The sequence below is a fragment of the Chrysemys picta genome, chromosome 1, assembly GCF_011386835.1.
Source record: "Chrysemys picta bellii isolate R12L10 chromosome 1, ASM1138683v2, whole genome shotgun sequence".
NCBI lineage: Eukaryota > Metazoa > Chordata > Testudines > Emydidae > Chrysemys > Chrysemys picta.
The window spans coordinates 321,796,027-321,814,976 of NC_088791.1; the positions used below are offsets into that span (position 1 = coordinate 321,796,027).

Sequence of the window (18,950 nt, forward strand, 5' to 3'; positions counted from 1 at the left end):
TCTGGTACCCGGTCTCATTTATGGAATAATTTGCATTTAAGATGAATTTCTTCCTAATCTCAGGCATCTAGGGACTGACATATGTCCTGAAGCATGAGGGTTATAATTTTTTTAACTTCATTGTAAAATATGGATGTTCTTCTTCCTGTGAGAACAGTAACGTTAAGTGAGTAAAACACATATTGGTTAAGTAATTTTATTTACTTAGCTATTTATAGTATGTTCCTCAAGGATTTGTTGAGTTTACATTTACAAGTTTTCATTAATCAAAATAGAATTTAGAGATAAAAAAGAAATTACATAAATCAAAACAAAGATGGTGATATGCAAGTGTGTAAAAACATTAATGAATTAATTTAACATAGGATGTAAAAACTTATCAAACTGCAATAAATCAAAGCCCTTTATCACAAAGACGTAAATTTATTTTAATCCTGTTTCTCTCCTGTCCTGAGGAGTTGATTTAGGTCTAACTATGGATCCTTAATAGAGGTCTTCATCGATTTACAAATCAGCCTTAGATTAATAAATATTATAAAAAATCTCATTAACGATTAAGCCAAAAGTTATTTTAAAAACTCAGAAATGTAAGCTGTTACTTGCTTACTAAAGTATCAACTCAGTTCAAAATTGTCTTACTTTCTAGATTTCAAACACAAATACTGCACATTAACCCAAGTACATATTTAATGATTGATTTATCTTATACTATATTTTTCCGTATTATTTTCCATCTTGTTTTTATGCACCCTAATATTTTATTTAATTTTTTTGGCCACTGCTTCACATTGAGAAGAGGTTAGCATTGCACTGCCAGTAATGATGTCCACGGATCAAATCCTGGCCTCACTGAAGTCAATAACAAAACTTCAACTGATTTTAGTGGAACCAGGATTTCAGAATCTATCTGTGTGTGGAATTATTTATTCCAGTGCAGGATAATTTGTCAACAGTTATTTTTTTATGCTACTTAGTACTGGTCCACAATTACTTGCATCTGCCACAGCTGTTTCTTTTTCTAGCATTGAAAAGTCCTTCTCATGTGCTTGACAGTCTTTTTTAGTCTTGACTAACCTAAATAATTTTGTGTTGTGCAAGTTCTATCAAATAACTAGCACACACCCTCTCCCCCCTTCCCTCCCCACCCCCTTTCCAGATCATTAATAAACAAACATCACTGGTCCTACTATGGAACATGTAATCCACCCATGAAGTACTTTAACTCTCAGCCACTCACTACTACAATTCCTCAAGGGTCTCTTAGGAGGGATTTTGCCAAAAGTTTTGTGAAAGTTTAAATAAATTGTTCCAACCATTTCTCCATTATCCAGTATTTGTTGACTATACCCCAAAAATTCTAGTAGATTGGAGTGGCATGATTTTCTTTTGCAGAATTCATATTCATTTGTCCCTATCACATCAAGTTCATTTAGGTGCTTTTATATTAAATTGTTTTTTTAACTAATTTTCCTGATACTAAAATAAGTTTTACTCACAGCATAGTTTGATTCTGGTCCTCTCTGGGCAGCTGCAGATGCAGGCAACATACTGGGGAGAAGTGTGTGCACTGGCGTCTTGTTTTGATAGGGTGTTTTGGTTTTTAGTATACATTTTGCTATGTACCCAGATACTGGGACCACAGCGGGCTGGCACAAATTAGAGCACTGTTGAGGTAGCTTTCACCTGCGCTGGGCCTGACACAAAGAATCAAGGGGCTATAACTGGTTGCTGGTTCACATTTCTACTCTTTTTGTCCTCTCCTAGCCTGTCATGGGGGGTGGGGTAGAGGAGTCATCCCTTACTAGGTGCTCTCATAGGCTCATACCTTGCTCTTCTTGGGGCTCCCCTAGAATGGCAGGAAAGCAGGCTATGGAATACTCTCTCTTCCCTCCCTTGCAATGCAGCAGGCAACCAATGGAGGAGTTGAGAAATTACAGTTGAGAGGAAACAGCAGCTTCTCAGATCACTCCCATCTCACACCAGAGCTGCTGCTAATGCTATAGGGGAGAAAGTGGGGAAGTGATGCCCCTACCTCCTCCCTGTAGCTACAGAGCTAATTCAAACCTTGACAGTAACTCAGTTTTGAATACCTGTATAAAAGAGAGGCTCTTGCTCAACCAGAAGTTATGTGCTTGATGCAGGAATCATTAATTCTATGGACTGTGTTATCCAGGAGGTCAGATTAGATTATCACAATGGTCCCCTCTGGCCTTAAAATCTATTAATCTAATAAAAAATGTAATTTATAAATAGAAAGCACAGCTGAAGAAACACAGCCTCCATGAATAGTTAAAGACTCATTTTCTTACAAACATAGCTATCTTCAAGGGCAACAGTTCAGAGTTTTGAGGGCCTCAGGTTGGAAGTTACTGATCTAGCATAATGGACCACCAATCTGAACTTGAGTCCTTAAGTGCTATCATAACATCAATTAATAATAATAGAGCAGGTTTTCACATTGAGGCTAAGTAACGATAGAAACTGCTCAGCAAACAATGTTATACAATGAAACTGGGATTGTGTCCATCGTCCACTAACTTCCTCAGATGCTGGCTGAAAAGGACAGTGAAGCAACAAACATGAAAACAAGTGTTTCCTCAGAATGACACAGCCAGACACGGAGGATATTTGTCACAAGTTATTTTGCAAATGACGAGCGCTATCCTATCAGAGGCTCTGCTGCTCCTGAGAAGTGCTGAACCCTCTCAGCTCCCATGGACACCCAGGGCCGCCCAGAGGGGGGGGCAAGTGGGGACACCCCCCTGACCCCATCCCCCCCCACAGCCCTAACCCCCAGCTCCGAGCCCAGCCCCTCAGAGCCCGGACACCCCCCTGACCCCATCTCCCCACAGCCCTGAGCCCAGCCGCTGTGAGCCGGACACCCCCCTGACTCCATCCCCCCACAGCCCTGACCCCCAGCTCCGAGCCCAGCCCCTCTGAGCCTGACACCCCCCGACCCCATCCCCCCCAAAGCCCTGACCCCCAGCTCCGAGCCCAGCCCCTCAGAGCCCGGACACCCCCCTGACCCCATCTCCCAACAGCCCTGAGCCCAGCCCCTGTGAGCCGGACACCCCCCTGACTCCATCCACCCACAGCCCTGACCCCCAGCTCTGAGCCCAGCCCCTCTGAGCCTGACACCCCCCCGACCCCATCCCCCCCAAAGCCCTGACCCCCAGCTCCGAGCCCAGCCCCTGTGAACCAGGCACCCCCCTGACCCCATCTCCCCACAGCCCTGAGTCCAGCCCCGTGAGCCGGGCACCCCCCAACCCAGAGCCCAGCTCCCCACCCAGCCCTGGGCAACAGCAGCACCACCCCCAGGCAGCGACAGCCCATTGGCACCAACCATCACCATCGCCCAGCAACAGCCCATTATGTAATTGCAAATGTATACATACCATTAAAGCATTTAATGTTTTTAAATAATGTATTTTGTGTATTTTCAAATTATTACAAATTAATTTTTGAATGTATTTCACTAGTTATTTTTTACATTTCCAAATTCATGTTACTGTAGTATTGCAACTTTTTTTTATGGATGGGGCCCCCGAAATTGCTTTGCCCCAGGCCCCCTGAATTCCCTGGGCGGCCTGTGAACACCAATGGGACTGGGAGCAGTTCAGCCCCTGACAGGTTCAGGCTCTAATTTGTTACAGCTTGTGTGATGCCTGAAATGTCCCTTCTTCTAAACTACTCAGAGATTAGTGTCCTGTGGTGAATATGGTTAAAATGACGAACTAAGTTGTGAAACCATTTTAATTAAATGAAATAGACAGACAGACAGACTACTCACATGAGACCCAGCCTATGGTGCTGAGCAACGTTGTCTCATTGTTTTCTTGCACTCCCCATCTGCCTGTCTTATCCATCTGTCGTCTCTTGTCATATACTTAAATTGTAAGCTCCTTGGGGCAGCGACTGTCTTTTTGTTCTGTGTTCACACAGCACCTAGCACAACAGGGTCCAGGCCTAAGGCTCCTAGACACTATGATAAGTGGGTATTGCAAGTGGGCAATGGGAGACTGATATAATGGGCCTATTGACAGCTCAATTACAAAAGAAAGATGATAGGAAGAGAGACAAGGTGGGTGAGGTAATATCTTTTATTGGACCAGCTTCAAAAGAAAGGGAGTGGGCTCCTGACCAAAAGAGCCAATGAGAAGGCTAAAACTTTTTAAAATTGGGGGGAGGCTTTCCCTTTGTTGTTCTGTGGTTGTTCTCCAGAGAAAGGGAACAGAACAAAGTCAGGGCTATGACTATACTGTAAAAAGCTTTTTGTCAGGTATGGAAATCAATTGGAGTATTGTGTCCAGTTCTGGGCACTGCATTTCAAGAAAGCTGTGGAGAAATTGGAGACGGTCCAGAGAAGAGCAACAAGAATAATTAAAGGTCTTGAGAACATGACCTATGGAAAAGAGAAGACTGAGAGGGGACATGATAGCAGTTTTCAGGTATCTAAAAGGGTGTCATAAGGAGGAGGGAGAAAACTTGTTCACTTTAACCTCTAGGGATAGAACAAGAAGCAATGAGCTTAAACTGCAGCAAGGGAGGTTTAGGTTGGACATTAGGAAAGAGTTCCTAACTGTCAAGGTGGTTAAACACTGGAATAAATTGCCTAGGGAGGTTGTGGAATCTCCATCTCTGGAGATATTTAAGAGTAGGTTAGATAAATGTCTATCAGGGGTGGTCTAGACAGTATTTGGTCCTGCCGTGAGGGCAGGGGACTGGACTTGATGACCTCTCGAGGTCCCTTCCAGTCCTAGAATCTATGAATCTATGAATCATCAGATTATACCTAGAACTATCCAAATATGTAAGTAGATTAGGAAATGTCTAGAAAGACGTGATTAGGTTTATTTCTTTTATTTTCTGTAAGGCTTGTGGACTCCTCTGTGCTAACCCCAGATGCTTTTGTTTTGCTTGTAACCTTTAAGCTGAACCTCAAGAGAGATATCTTGATGCTTAATTTTTGTTATTGTTTCTTTTAAGATCTAGCAAAAAGCCTAAGTTTCAGATGTATTTTCTTTCTTTTTGTTTTTAATAAAATTTACCTTTTTTAAGAACAGGATTGGATTTTTGGTGTCCTAAGAGGTTTGTGCATGTTGTTTAATTAGCTGGTGGCAACAGCTGATTTCCTTTGTTTTCTTTCTCAGCTCTTCCCCAGAGGTGGGGTGAATTCCCAAGTGTACCTTCCTTGGTCCCAAGGGGTTTTTGCATCTGGGTGGTGGCAGGGTTTACCAAGCCAAGGTCAGAGAAAGCTGTAACCTTAGGAGTTTAATACAAGCCTGAAGTGGCCACTATTAATTTTTAGAATCCTTGTGGGCCCCCCACCTTCTGCACTCGAAGTGCCAGAGTGGGGAATCAGCCTTGACACATGGTCAATCCAATGGGCTAGGAAAATGCTCTTTGTAGCAGCATTCTAAATGGATGTGAGTGGGACAAGATCACATTTGTTAAGACCTAAGAAGGGCAGGATGTTGCAGTAATCAAAGCATGAGATGACAAGAGCTTGGATGGGAATGTTGGCTGTGTGGATATTCAAATCCCTGGTCCAATAAATATTTATACAAAGTGGAACAACTTCAATAGGACAAATTGAGTCTGTCAATAGCCCAGGGGTTAAAGCACTCAGCTGGGAATTGAAATACCCAACTTCAAATTCCTGGTTTGAAATCAGGCAAATCGGAAACTTGGACCTGGACTTCCAATAAGCAAAGTAAATGGCTTAACCACCAAGCTATTCAAGGGAAGTGGGGGGGGGGGGTTCTCTCTTTGCAAGTAGGCTCAAAACTAATATGTTCCAGCAAAACGATTCCATTTTGATGAATCTGCTTTTTTGATTAAAAAAAAAAACTTTAAGCAAAAATGCAGATTCGTCAAAATGGAATAGTTTTGCTGGAACTTACTAGTTTTGAGCCTACTTGCAAAGAGAGAAACCCCCCCCCCCAGTTTGATTAAAAACTTTAATCAAAAATTTCACAATCATCTCCAGTATTTACTGTCTTCAAATGGTTGCACAATCAGATGGTATTAGTTAACTTGTTTTGTGTCACCCCATCTTGTGTTATATGATATCTGTTGCTAATTAAAGCATGTTAAACTGTGAGTCATTCTACAGCAGACTTTATGAAACACCCTATTAACCATATAAACTGAGAAGCCTGAAAGACATGTATACCGAAAGTAGAGCCTGACTCCTGTTACGCTAAGGCAGCAATGAGGATAAGAATGAAGAGCCTTCCATTTTTGCTGTTACTATATGTGGCATTTTCTTATGCTTTTCCTGTGCTTCCAGAAAAAAACAATGAAGGAGAAAATATGCAGCTTGTACAGGTAACTTCATTTTCTGAATCTAAGATGTGCTGAGCCCTTTCCTTTCAGATTTTAAAGCATCTGCATGTTTTGAATTGGTCAAGACATTGTTATCGCATGAGGATGCCCCCACAGACATACACAGATCTTTTAAGCACACTTAGCTAAAATGGATAAAAATCAGCATGAGTGGGAATTGTCAAGTGATTAAAAAAATGCAATGTGCAGTCTGTTTCTATTTAGCCAGATTCCTAAGACAAACAGCTGCTGGAGCACATGGAAATCAGAGGCACGAAAGCATAGTGTACGAATAATAGTGGTCCTAAGGTACTTTTTTTAAGATCTAAAAAAAGGTTGTAGAATTCATTTATTTATTTATTGTCAGGAGTATCTAGAGAAATTTTATGAGCTTCAACCAGATCCGGAGCATCTAGCATGGAGAAGGAGCACTAGCCCCATGGTTGAAAAAATCCAAAAAATGCAAGAATTTTTTGGGTTGGAAGTGACCGGGAAGCCAGATCCAGAGACTTTGGAAGTGATGCAGAAGCCCAGATGTGGAGTTCCTGATGTCGGACAGTATGGTTTCATTCTCCCAGGATGGAAAAAAAACAAACTGACATACAGGTAATATTTATGTCATTTTTTCTTGTGTTTAAAATGTGGTTATCATCTGAAAAGTAGCTCAAAAATTATCTTGTGGGTATCCTTATTTATTTTCTTTTAAAAAAAACTCTCATAGCAAGTGTACTCAGTTAACACAAACAAAAGTTTGTTAGTTTTTCCCTGCCAGTCATGCAAATACACCCTGGAGTCACGGAGTCTAGCTGGGTACTTTACCTCTTGGACATAATTTCTAGTAAAGATTCTGTAGGCCAAATATGAGCCTCACTTACGCTTGTTACACCCCTATTGTCTTCAAATGATGTAATCAGTGGCAACTTAATATTGTTTCCAAAGTCAGTAGATATGACTTTCAATGCGCCCAAGGAGAAGATCTGTGGAACAGCAGCCATTTTGACAGGGTAGAACTGCTCTTTAAGAGGTCAGATATATATGATAGAACATGAGTATTATAAATATTAGAGATGGAAAAAACGAGTTATCACATTCCTGGCACACAGAATCCAAAGTGAGTTTTGAATGCTCAAGGATCATTGGTCAGGCCTCTTTTTGTATCTTCTAGTACAACATGCTGTCATTGCTGGATAAACTCTCTAGATCAGGGGTTGGCAACGTTTGGCACGCGGCTCACCAGGGTAAGCACCCTGGCGGGCCGGGCCAGTTTATTTACCTCCCGACGTGGCAGGTTCGGCCGATCGCGTCCCCAACTGGCTGCGGTTCGCCATCCCGGGCCAATGGGGGCGGCAGGAAGCCGCGGCCAGCACATCCCTTGCCCGCGCCGCTTCCCGCCGCCCCCATTGGGCCGGGACGGCGAACCGCAGCCAGTTGGGGACGCGATCGGCCGAACCTGCCACGTCGGGAGGTAAATAAACTGGCCCGGGCTGCCAGGGTGCTTACCCTGGCGAGCCGCGTGCCAAACGTTGCCGACCCCTACTCTAGATAAACCATAAGTATTATTATTACAGCATATGCATTTGTTTCTTTATTCCTACAGAATTGTGAATTACACTCCAGATATGTCACAAACTGATGTGGATAAAGCAATCCAGAAGGCATTTAAAGTATGGAGCACTGTGTCCCCACTGACTTTCAATAGGATTTATAAAGGGATAGCAGACATAATGATTGCTTTTGGGACTGGAGGTACTGTAATAACTGTATGGAACTGGTAAGATGAATTTATATTGTTGCCTACGGCAATGATATGGCGCTCTAATTTTTTTTCAACAAATTCCTATTTAGCTCATGGTCGCTGTCCCCGTTATTTTGATGGACCCCTTGGTGTTCTTGGCCATGCCTTTCCACCTGGCAATGGTATTGGAGGGGATGTCCACTTTGATGAAGATGAACACTGGACAGAAGGCTCTGCTGGTAGGTCAATAAGGTCTCTTGTACTACATGTTAATGATACCTTATTGTAGTACAAAGTAAATGTTAAAAATAATTAGGATATTAAAGATCATCCTCAAATTTCTTTCATAGAACTGCTTGAAAAAAGATTGTAGAGGAAGGGTACATACTTCTCCTGAGCAACCTGGTTTGTTTAGATTGGGGTATCCACAGTGACTGACAGCAGATATACAAATTTGGCTTTGTCTATCTACACTATAGGATGGAACCAGTGGTAAAGGTACCAAAGGCATAGCACTCTCTGAAGCACCAGCAGTATAGTGTGTCCTTGCTAATGCAGTAGCAATAGAGGCCACTGCAGTTTTGACCCATGTCCCCACAAGAGCTGTAGTACATTTCTGCAGTACCTATCACACAGTTTCCAGCACAGCTCCCTCAAGTAGTGGTTTCTGGGATATTTCAAAAGGCCTTTTGGAATTCCCTGGGAGCCATAGGAAATTGTGAAAGAGGTCAAACTCCCAGAATCCTCTGGGGGAACTCACATTAACCCCCTAGTTCCAATACAATTTCCTAGTCCCTTTCTTATGTTCCACACCAGGCAGAGTAGGGACTTGAATCCAGGTCTCTCATATCTAGGTGAGTGTCCAAACCACTGGGCTATTGAAAATTCAAGGATGGCCCACTCTCTTTTCCCTCTCTCTCTTCTTCCATTCCGCCCCTCCAGTGAAAAGTTTCAGAAAGTCTTGGTTTAATTCTTCAGTGGAACAAAAAGAAATGTCCAAACCTCACCTTTTGTTTGCAAAATGGAATTATTGTTTTCCAGCCAGCCATGCTCAGGAGATCTAGGTTCAATTCACTGCTCTGCCACAGACTTGTGGGCAAGTCACTTGACAACTCTGGACCTCAGTTTTTCATCTTTAAAGGAGAGATAATAATTCTTCCTTACCTCACAAGGGGTTTGTGAAGCTAAATCTATTAATGTCTGTGAGGCACTCAGATACTACATGGATAACTATAGGTATCAAGATAACTGAGCAAATCTAATTTCTCCTGTTTGTTGAGATGACATTAAATCAGAGTGAAACCAGAGCGCCTTTGTCTGATGTGTTTTATTAGGGGATATTTTAAATAAACCGTGGACCTAGAAAAAAATCTATTTATAAAAGGGAGAACATTGAGTCAACGCTATTTTTAAATATATATTTCCTGCCCAAACTGTGTGTACCATGTGTGCAGGGAAGAAAGTCCCATAGAACAACAATTTAGTGCCTTAGGCATAAATATGAGTATTCCTCTTGTTCTAGTCCTCCTACTATTGATAGTTCTGAATCATTCTGAATCACCATACAATCAGGGGTAGGTAAATTGGAAAGCCTTTCCTGGCAATTCATCAAAACTGCTCCCACTCTCACCTCCAGCTACCTACTCACTCAGCTCAGCTAGTTTCAACAACTACAGGAAAGAGCCAAACAGCCACTGCCTTCTTGACTCTGGAAGAACATCGCCTTCAGGGCTTAAATTCTCATAGATGATTTCCTGGAGCCCCTCCCCACACACACACATACTCTTCCCATTCAGGGCTCCAGGTTTCAACTGTGGAGTGGAGGAATATCAGGGCTTTAAATCTATGGGGCATGCTGGGGCTCAGGGCTTCATCCCCATGGGTTGTGCCAGGGCTCGCCCCACAGGTTTGAAAATATTTACCGGAGCTCTGCTCTGGACAGCTCTAGCAAAATTTAAGCCCTGACGCCTTGTTTATATAACATGTTTCATACTATATCCCAGCACCAGTGGTTTGAGGTATATACTGTGATGGCTGTAGAATCACTAAGATCCTCTGTAGCACTTATGTGTTGAGCAGTAAGCTGGACTTCCCAGTTGCAGGCCTGTAGACACAAATACGTCTAAGCTGTCTTGCACCTATGCTTTTTTTAGGGTTCAACTTGTTTCTGGTTGCTGCTCATGAGTTTGGCCACGCATTGGGTCTCTCACATTCCACTGACCGTGGAGCTTTGATGTTCCCAAATTATGCCTACATCAACCCCACTGAATTCCTGCTTTCCCCAGATGACATTAATGGTATACAGGCCATTTACGGTGAGTAGAATCCATCTCCTCAAAAAAACAGAAACAAACAATATCTCAAACAAAGTGAAATCATTTTTAACTAATTATATTTCAATATTGTTCCTCTGTGTGTGAAATACATGACTATCCCCACACATTTTGATATATTCTTTTTAAACTGCTTTCCCTAGGACCCTCACCTAACATCCCGGATGAGCCAGCCAGACCCACATCACCTAAAACCTGTGATCCTATGGTGTCTTTCGATGCCATCACCACACTGCGCAGAGAAGTCATGTTTTTTAAAGACAGGTAAACCCAATCCCTCTTCAAATGACATTAACCTTTGTTTGGACGTTTCCTTTACATTATTTCTTAATGACTGAATGCAACAACGTACTTCAATGATGAGCACCATAGATAGAGGGATTGAAAGAAAGAAAAGGAGATTTCAGAATTAATAACCCACAGAAATAAGAGATGTTGTATTGTTAACAGTGAAGCTATTTACAAACTCGCCTACATTTATACTAGAGGTGAAGTGAGTCCTCTGGCAAGAGTTGCTTGTCTTTCCCAGAAAATATCTCAGGCGCAGCAAAGGTCTATGATTCCTTTCAAAATAAGCATATGGTCAAATTGAGTTGTGAGATAAGTAAATGCTACCATCATTTGCAAAGGAATGGTTATGTTCCTGTAATACCGCTTGGGGCCAAATTCAGTTCTCAGTTATACCTGTACAAGCACACAGTCGGTGGGAACTCATAAGTTAGCCGATCAGAATCAGACTCATTATTTTGTGTGTCTGGATCCTCTAGCTGATTCTTTCATGTTAGAATGTGGCACAGAAACTACCCAATCCCTCATCTAGTCCTAACTTATATTCTTAGTCAGTCAACACCAAGGGTGGACTGGTCAGTCAACAAAAGGGGTTTTTTAGAAGTAGCTGATATATTTGGATATTTGACTGCAGCAAGTGACAGAATTTTCTTTCCCAGTATGGCCAATATTTTACTTTCTGGCATGGTGAAATCACTGACCGATTAATAGAATGCACATGGTATCCTGCTAGATTCCCTTGACAAGAAAGAGGTTATAAGTCCCATCACTGTTTACAGTCTTATGAATATACAGAAATGTATGTGGGTTTATTATTTACTGTGAAAATTGTATCATATTTAAATCAGGCACATATGGCGAGTTTATCCTGGTAATTCAGAAGTTGAACTTGAATTAATTTCTACATTCTGGCCTTTTCTGCCATCTGGTATTCAAGCTGCTTATGAAAATATTAAAGATCAGATTCTATTTTTCAAAGGTAAAATACGTGTGATTTTCTCTAAATTCTTCGTACATGTAATTTTTGGGAGGACATGGGAGGAAAGCACAGGGTGTGTAGTGTTTCAATGTGCATAATACCTATGCACCTGGAATACCTATGCCAATGGGAGGATTTCCCCACTGATATAGGTAATCCACCTCCCCAAGAGGCCATAGGTAGGTTGATGGAAGAATTATTCTGTTGACCTAGCACTGTCTTCACGGGAGGAGGGAGGGAGTAGCGGGGAGAGGTAAGATTGCTATAGCTACATCTCTCAGGGGTGTGGATTTCTCACACTCCTGAGAGATGTATCTACACCAGTGTAAGTCCTTGTATAGACCTGACCTGTAAAGAATGAACAATTACAGGAAATTTTACCTAGTTTTCCTTACATGGGATTTCATTAATTCTGCTACTGTGCAGCCCATGTTTAACTTCTACTAAGCAAATGAACTTGTGTTAGGGTGACCAGACAGCAAGTGTGAAAAATCGGGACAAGGGGTGGGGGGCAATAGGAGCCAATATAAGAAAAAGACCCAAAAATCGGGACTGTCCCTATAAAATTGGGACATCTGGTCACCCTAACTTGTGTTTGTTTGGCTTGTCATAAACCACAGGTGAAACATTACAAATCTTGTTGTTGCTGTTGTTTTTAACAGGGAATCATTTCTGGGTTATCAGCGGGTACCAGGTGCTCCCTGGTTATCCTAAGAACATCAACACATTGGGTTTCCCAAGGAGTGTTAAGAAAATTGATGCAGCTGTTTCTAATAAAAACACAGGAAAAACAGACTTTTTTGTAGGTGACAAGTATTGGAGGTAAGGTCAATGGCTAAAAATTTTGCTTTCTGCTTGACTTCCATGCAACCTTTATGTGTGCATTTAAAGATAAGATTTGCCCTTTAAATATTTAGACAGCTAGGACACTTTAATAAGGAATATATTTTAGTTTTCAAGGAAACCATTTGTTTAAATGACTCCTGAACTCAGAAAAGAATATACCTTTGCTTCTCTTTCGAAGGCCTGTTTAACAGGACTGTCAACACAGTACTCTGCATGTAGATTTCTTTTGGTGCACTGTACAAGACAATAAGAGTATTCAAGGAAAATGGCAGAAGCCTTAACACTTGGGACTTTTACAAATAAAGTGGGCAAAAAACTAGAAAATGTACTATACAAAGCAATTCTCTGTTGGCAGGGAGATGGACTGGATGATCCAACAGGACTTTACCTTCTCTAACTTCTGTACAAATAACAGTAAATTGACTCACAGTGTAGGCTTATGTCTACCCTATGAGATGGAAGCGCGATTCCTTTCTCACATATACAGACTCGTGGTTAGCTCTTGTTAAGTCAGCATGAGTATAAATAGCTGTGTAGTCACAGTAGCATGGGTACGTGCAGTGGAAGCATGGCTTAGCCATGCCAAGTACAAATTCACCTGCAACTGATAGGTACAATGAAACTAACTGTCCTTAACTCTCCATCATTTATCTGCGTTGTATTGGATTTGCAATACATTTAAGCCAAACTCTGCTCACCTAATTCACAGGAGTGCCTTTTAGCACCCAAATACCAGAGAAATAAGATGCAGGGAGATAGGACAGATAATAAACTAGTCATGTGAGTGGCCCATTATGCAAAGCTGGTCATTATTCAGAGATCCCTGGTATGAGTCAAAGAGGCTTTATCATCATTGTGTATTTCCTTAGTCTGATGAGTCAAGTCAGCCATACAATGTTCGTTGAATTTATAGTTGTCTGTGGTTTCCTATTGTTTGTATTTACTGGTTTTGGAAAGAACCTTTGCAATAACATATGCAGCTGTTCTACTGGCCTGGTTACAGGGCAAAGGACATTAGCTGCCCACATAAAAGCTAACATACAGAGTTTTAAAATGTAATATTAAAACAGTAATTGTTTCAGAACCACAGCCTTCCTCCAAAAAATGTCTCATATCCAAAGACAATTAAAACAAATTATTTTCTTTTTGTTTCAGCATGGAGTTCTCCTAGTTTTTCTGAACAAAGAACCATTTAGTTCCTCCTTTCACCTGCTAAAGTCAACCCAGCATTTTATTAACGGTCCTTCAGGCCAATGAGTCCTGGGTCCATCAGAACTGACCTTAATTTGACTAGATGGATGATCAAAGAGTGATAAGCCAGTTCCCCCTCTCTCCTCTAAATTTCAAAGCCGAGTATGCTTCCAGGTTACAAGCAATGGACAAAGCTTAAATGCCAAACGTAGTGCCTCCATATGGTAATACATAGATTCACAGTTTTTAGGGCCAGAACAGATCATTAGATCATCTAGTCTCACCTCCTGTATAACACAGGTCATTACATTTCACGCATTTACCTCTACATTTAGAACAGTAACTTGTGTTTAACTAAAATACATCTTCTAGAAAGTCATCCAGTCTTGACTTGAAGAGATAGAATGTCCACCACTTCCATTGGCAGTTTTTTCCAATGGCTAATCACCCTCACTGTTACAAACTTGTGCCTTGTTTCTAATTTGAATTTGCTTTTATTCAGCTTCCAGCCAGACACTTACTGGAGCTCTGCCACATCAGAGTTTGCTCCCACATTAAACACACACTCCTGCAAAGAGACAGACTTGTGGAGGAGGAATAGCTCTGTGGTTTGAGCATTGGCTTCCTAAACCCAGGGTTGTAAACTCAATCCTTGAGGGGGCCATTTAGGGATCTGGGGCAAAAATCTGTCTGGGGATTGGTCCTGCTTTGAGCAGGGGGTTGGACTAGATGACCTCCTGAGGTCCCTTCCAACCCTGGCATTCTATGATTCATAGGTTTAAAGGTCAGAAGGGTCCACTGTGATCATCTAGTCTTGAGTTGCTACATGTGCTTAACTTTGTGAAATGTGAGTAGCCTAATGAAGTCACTTGGTCTACTCACAGTGAATAAAGTTAACCATGTGCTTAAGTCTTTGCAGGATTAGGGCTTAAATTCTTGCAAATCCATTCCACCCTGTTATATCATTCAGGTATGAGGAAAGCAGTCAATCCATGGAAAAAGGCTATCCAAGACAGATAACAGATGACTTTCCAGGAATTGGCAAGAATGTTGATGCTGTTTTCCAGCATAAAGGTAAGTGGAATGAACTTTCAAGTAAGTGGAAGATTTGCACTGTTGTAAATTTCAGAAGAATTAAAAATATTATTAGTCATTATTATATTAGTCACATTATATGCCATTATTATTATTACCTTGCTAAGAGCAGAAAGTAACAAGAGGTTTTCTGTGCATATGGAAGATGTTATTTTGCTATTGTCTCCAGCATTATTTGTTAAAACAGAGCTACAAATGACTTGTACACTATAATCATTCCTCTTACTTTTATTTCTAGGATTCTTCTACTTTTTCCATGGATCAAAGCAATGGGAGTTTGACCCTAATGCTAAGAGAGTTATTCGTGTGATGACGAGCAATAGCTGGTTTAACTGTTAACATTAAACATTATTATATGCAACTTAAGAAAAGAAAGTCTAGCTAGCTAGCTTTCTATAAAATAGCCCATCACTGTGATATCAAAGCACCTAGTATATTGGAAAGACAAACGGGCTGTTTTTTCATGAATGTCTACATTCTCAGTATTGTCCATATTTAGTGTATGTCCAACAGTAAAAGCAGAGCTACAGTCTTCGATTTCTTTTCATAACAAAGTATAACATATTCACGTGTGTTTTATACTCTGAATGGACTTCCCACTGTCTTGAAAATAAAGTGTTTTATACTTGGTATTAACTGCCGTCTGCTTCATCTGTTCATGACACTTCACATTTCTAAAACAGAAAAGGTCTGAAGGACTTGACACAAATACAATGAATATATTTTAAAATTATATATCCCCATCTTTTCACTTTTTCTTTCGCAACACCTCCAAGCTCCTGCCTTGTTCTGTCCATATTGCCAAAGCTCTCACCCAGGCCCTTATTGTCTTGTGTCTTAAGCTTGTCATCATCTCCACTTTGGCCTTGACTGCTTCAACCTTTACCCTCTCATATCAATTCAGAATCACCCTCCTGGCTTGTTGCTTCAACTATGTCACCCCTCTCTCTTGCATGTAAATTTGAGAACAAAAGAAACACAGCTAGAACCATGCTGGTTAGATGCAGGTCCCTAATGCAGTTTAAACTAGAAGTGGCTTGCAATAGAAAATATTTGCTAACCACCCCCAATTTTGTGGGAGAGAAAACTTGTTGCGGCTGCCAGCTTCCCAGACTATGAAATGGGCACTTCTTGGCAGGAGGTTATTGTAGCCTTTCATCACCATTGCCCAGTGATGCAACTGTCTGAAGATACCCTTTCTGATTATTACACACTCAGGATGTTGCTGACAGATTGTAATGGAGGTTGGTGGGATATGTAAAATGACTCAGCCTACTCCCTGTTTTGATCCATCTCTATCATAATTTCAGTAAAGAGTGTCTAGAGGACACAGCTTCATGGCATGTTTACAGAAGCTGCCAAGTCAGTCAACAACTCAACTTACAAACAGAGGCAAGGCTATTATCAGACACTGTACTCTGCCTTGGCTGTTTAATAAAAAAAAATGTTTGTTTTACCTGCAATAAAAGTTTAATCATTAAGCTAGAAAAGAAATTATTCCACATCCCAGAGAATATAGGTGAGGTTCCCAGCTCTTCAGGTAAAAGAACAAATAATTGTAATAAATCTGTACCCCATTCCATTCCCAGCTGAAATATTGTTTGGTTACCAGAATAAATCCTTTGTCTAAATGAGAATTTGCCTTCAATAGTTACATACTTATTCCCTATGTTTCCTGACATGCGGCTATTTTCAGTTTGTTAAATACACACATGTGGAATATGTTCACAGCTTATTAGCAAAGGAAAAGATAAGTGGGTGTCCTTTTTTTTAAATTCTTCTTTATCATATACAAAGAAGTCCTGCAAGTTCCTCCGAATACCCAAAAAGGGCTTGATTTTTACCTTAGAGATACTAGTACTATCAAATTGTGTCTTCGCTGTTTGACGCTGGATGTTTCCTTGGAGGACTAGAAAACTAAAATGGGAGTTTCATCAGCCCTTTACTTAAAAGGAAGGGGAGTTGAGTCTTTACAAAGAACCTTTCCACCCAACTCTTTGTTGGGCACTACAGCTAAATATAATTGTTAAAAAAATCTAAATCGTCTGACTCAAATTCCCAGATACTCTCAATTACTTACGTGTCACTTGTTACTTCTGCTGCCATATTCCTACTCATTAGTGACTACAGACTCTAGAAAGAAAGACAGGATGAAAAAGACATATGAAAACAAGCAAAAGTCTACTCCTCACATGCCTTTTAGGACATCTTACATGGCAAAGAAACAAAGGCCATTTGTTTCTTTGGCAGGTCATATTTCATGTTTATTTTAACCAATATTTTTCAAAGGAGACCATATCATGGTACTGTGGAGTAAGTGACTTATTAAATTATATAGATTATATACAGAACCATGTTACACAAAACCATGTTTCCTAATGTCATGTACTTTTCACATATACAGTGGAGTGGCAATCAAATTGGTGTACAAAATGTGACCTTTTTATTCAGTAATATAAATCATAGAATCATAGAAGATTAAGGTTGGAAGAGACTTCAGGAGGTCATCTAGTCCAACCTCCTGCTCAAAGCAGGACCAACACCACCACCAACTAAATCATCCTAGCCAGGGCTTTGTCAAGCCGGGCCTCCTTAAAAACCTCTAAGAATGGAGATTCCACCACCTCCCTAGGTAACCCATTCCGATGCTTCACCACCCTCCTACTGAAATAGTTTTTCCTAATATCCAACCTAGACCTCCCACTCTGCAACTTGAAACCATTGCTCCTTGTTCTGTCATCTGCCAGTACTGAGAACAGCCAAGCTCCACCCTCTTTGGAACCCTCCTTCTGGTAGTTGAAGGCTGCTATCAAATCCCCCCCTCACTCTTCTCTTCTGCAGACTAAATAAAAGACGGTTACTCACCGTTGTAACTGTTGTTCTTCGAGATGTGTTGCTCATATCCATTCCATTAGGTGTGTGCGCGCCGCGTGCACGATCGTCGGAAGATTTTTACCCTAGCAACACCGGCGGGTCGGCTGTGGAGCCCCCTAGAGTGGCGCCTTCATGGCGCTGAATATATACCCCAGCCGACCCGGCGCCCCCTCAGTTCCTTCTTGCCGGCTACTCCGACAGTGGGGACGGAGGGCGGGTTTGGAATGGATATGAGCAACACATCTCGAAGAACAACAGTTACAACGGTGAGTAACCGTCTTTTCTTCTTCGAGTGCTTGCTCATATCCATTCCATTAGGTGACTCCCAAGCCCAACTCAGGTGGTGGGGTCGGAGTGAGACATTGCTGTGTGCAAAACTGCTGATCCGAAGGCAGCATCGTCCCTGGACTGCTGCACTAGTGCATAGTGTTCTGTAAATGTGTGGACTGACGACCAAACCGCAGCTCTACAAATGTCCTGTATCGGAACTTGCGCCAGGAAAGCCGTCGAGGAAGCTTGGGCCCTCGTGGAGTGGGCGGTGAGGTGCGGTGCTGAGACACCTGCCAGGTCATAGCAAGTCCGGATGCAAGACGTAATCCAGGAGGATAGGCGTTGTGAGGAGACCGGTGAGCCTTTCATTCGGTCGGCCACTGCAACGAAGAGTTGCGTCGTCTTTCTAAAGTGCCTTGTGCGGTCAATATAGAAAGCCAGGGCCCTGCGTACGTCCAGAGAATGCAAACGTTGATCCTGGCGAGTAGCATGTGGTTTAGGATGAAAGACCGGGAGAAATATATCCTGGTTGATATGAAAAGGAGAAACCACCTTAGGGAGAAAGGCAGGATGTGGACGAAGCTGCACTTTATCCTTGTGGAAAACTGTGTAAGGGGGCTCGGATGTAAGCGCCCTGAGTTCAGAAACGCGCCTTGCTGAGGTGATGGCTACGAGGAAGGCTGTCTTCCAGGACAGGTACAGAAGTGAACAGGTGGCCAGTGGCTCGAATGGAGGACCTGTGAGCTTGGAGAGAACCAGGTTGAGGTCCCACGTCGGAACGGGCTGACGTTGTTGTGGGTACGTCCGGTCTAAGCCCTTGAGGAATCTAACGACCATCGGGTTAGAGAATACCGAGGACGCGAGTTCCCCTGGATGGAAGGCCGATATAGCGGCCAGGTGAACTTTAATTGAAGATATCGCCAACCCTTGCTGTTTTAGGGATAGGAGATATTCCAAAATGAGAGGGATAGGTGCGTGCAACGGGGGCGTGGCTCGCTGTTCGCACCAACAG

The 18,950-nt window shown here is 41.9% G+C and overlaps 1 protein-coding gene across 1 annotated transcript; it reads left to right on the plus strand.

Annotated features, from left to right (window-relative positions):
- The first annotated feature begins 6,058 nt into the window (after positions 1-6,058).
- On the plus strand, positions 6,059-15,426 carry LOC101948970 (matrix metalloproteinase-27). The gene is made up of 10 exons (XM_005300353.5): positions 6,059-6,330; positions 6,695-6,933; positions 7,925-8,073; positions 8,173-8,301; positions 10,216-10,377; positions 10,539-10,659; positions 11,532-11,662; positions 12,325-12,484; positions 14,670-14,773; positions 15,033-15,426. Exons 1-10 carry the CDS (start codon positions 6,214-6,216, stop codon positions 15,131-15,133), a joined length of 1,413 nt encoding a protein of 470 aa, XP_005300410.2. The 5' UTR covers positions 6,059-6,213; the 3' UTR covers positions 15,134-15,426.
- Positions 15,427-18,950: the final 3,524 nt, after the last annotated feature.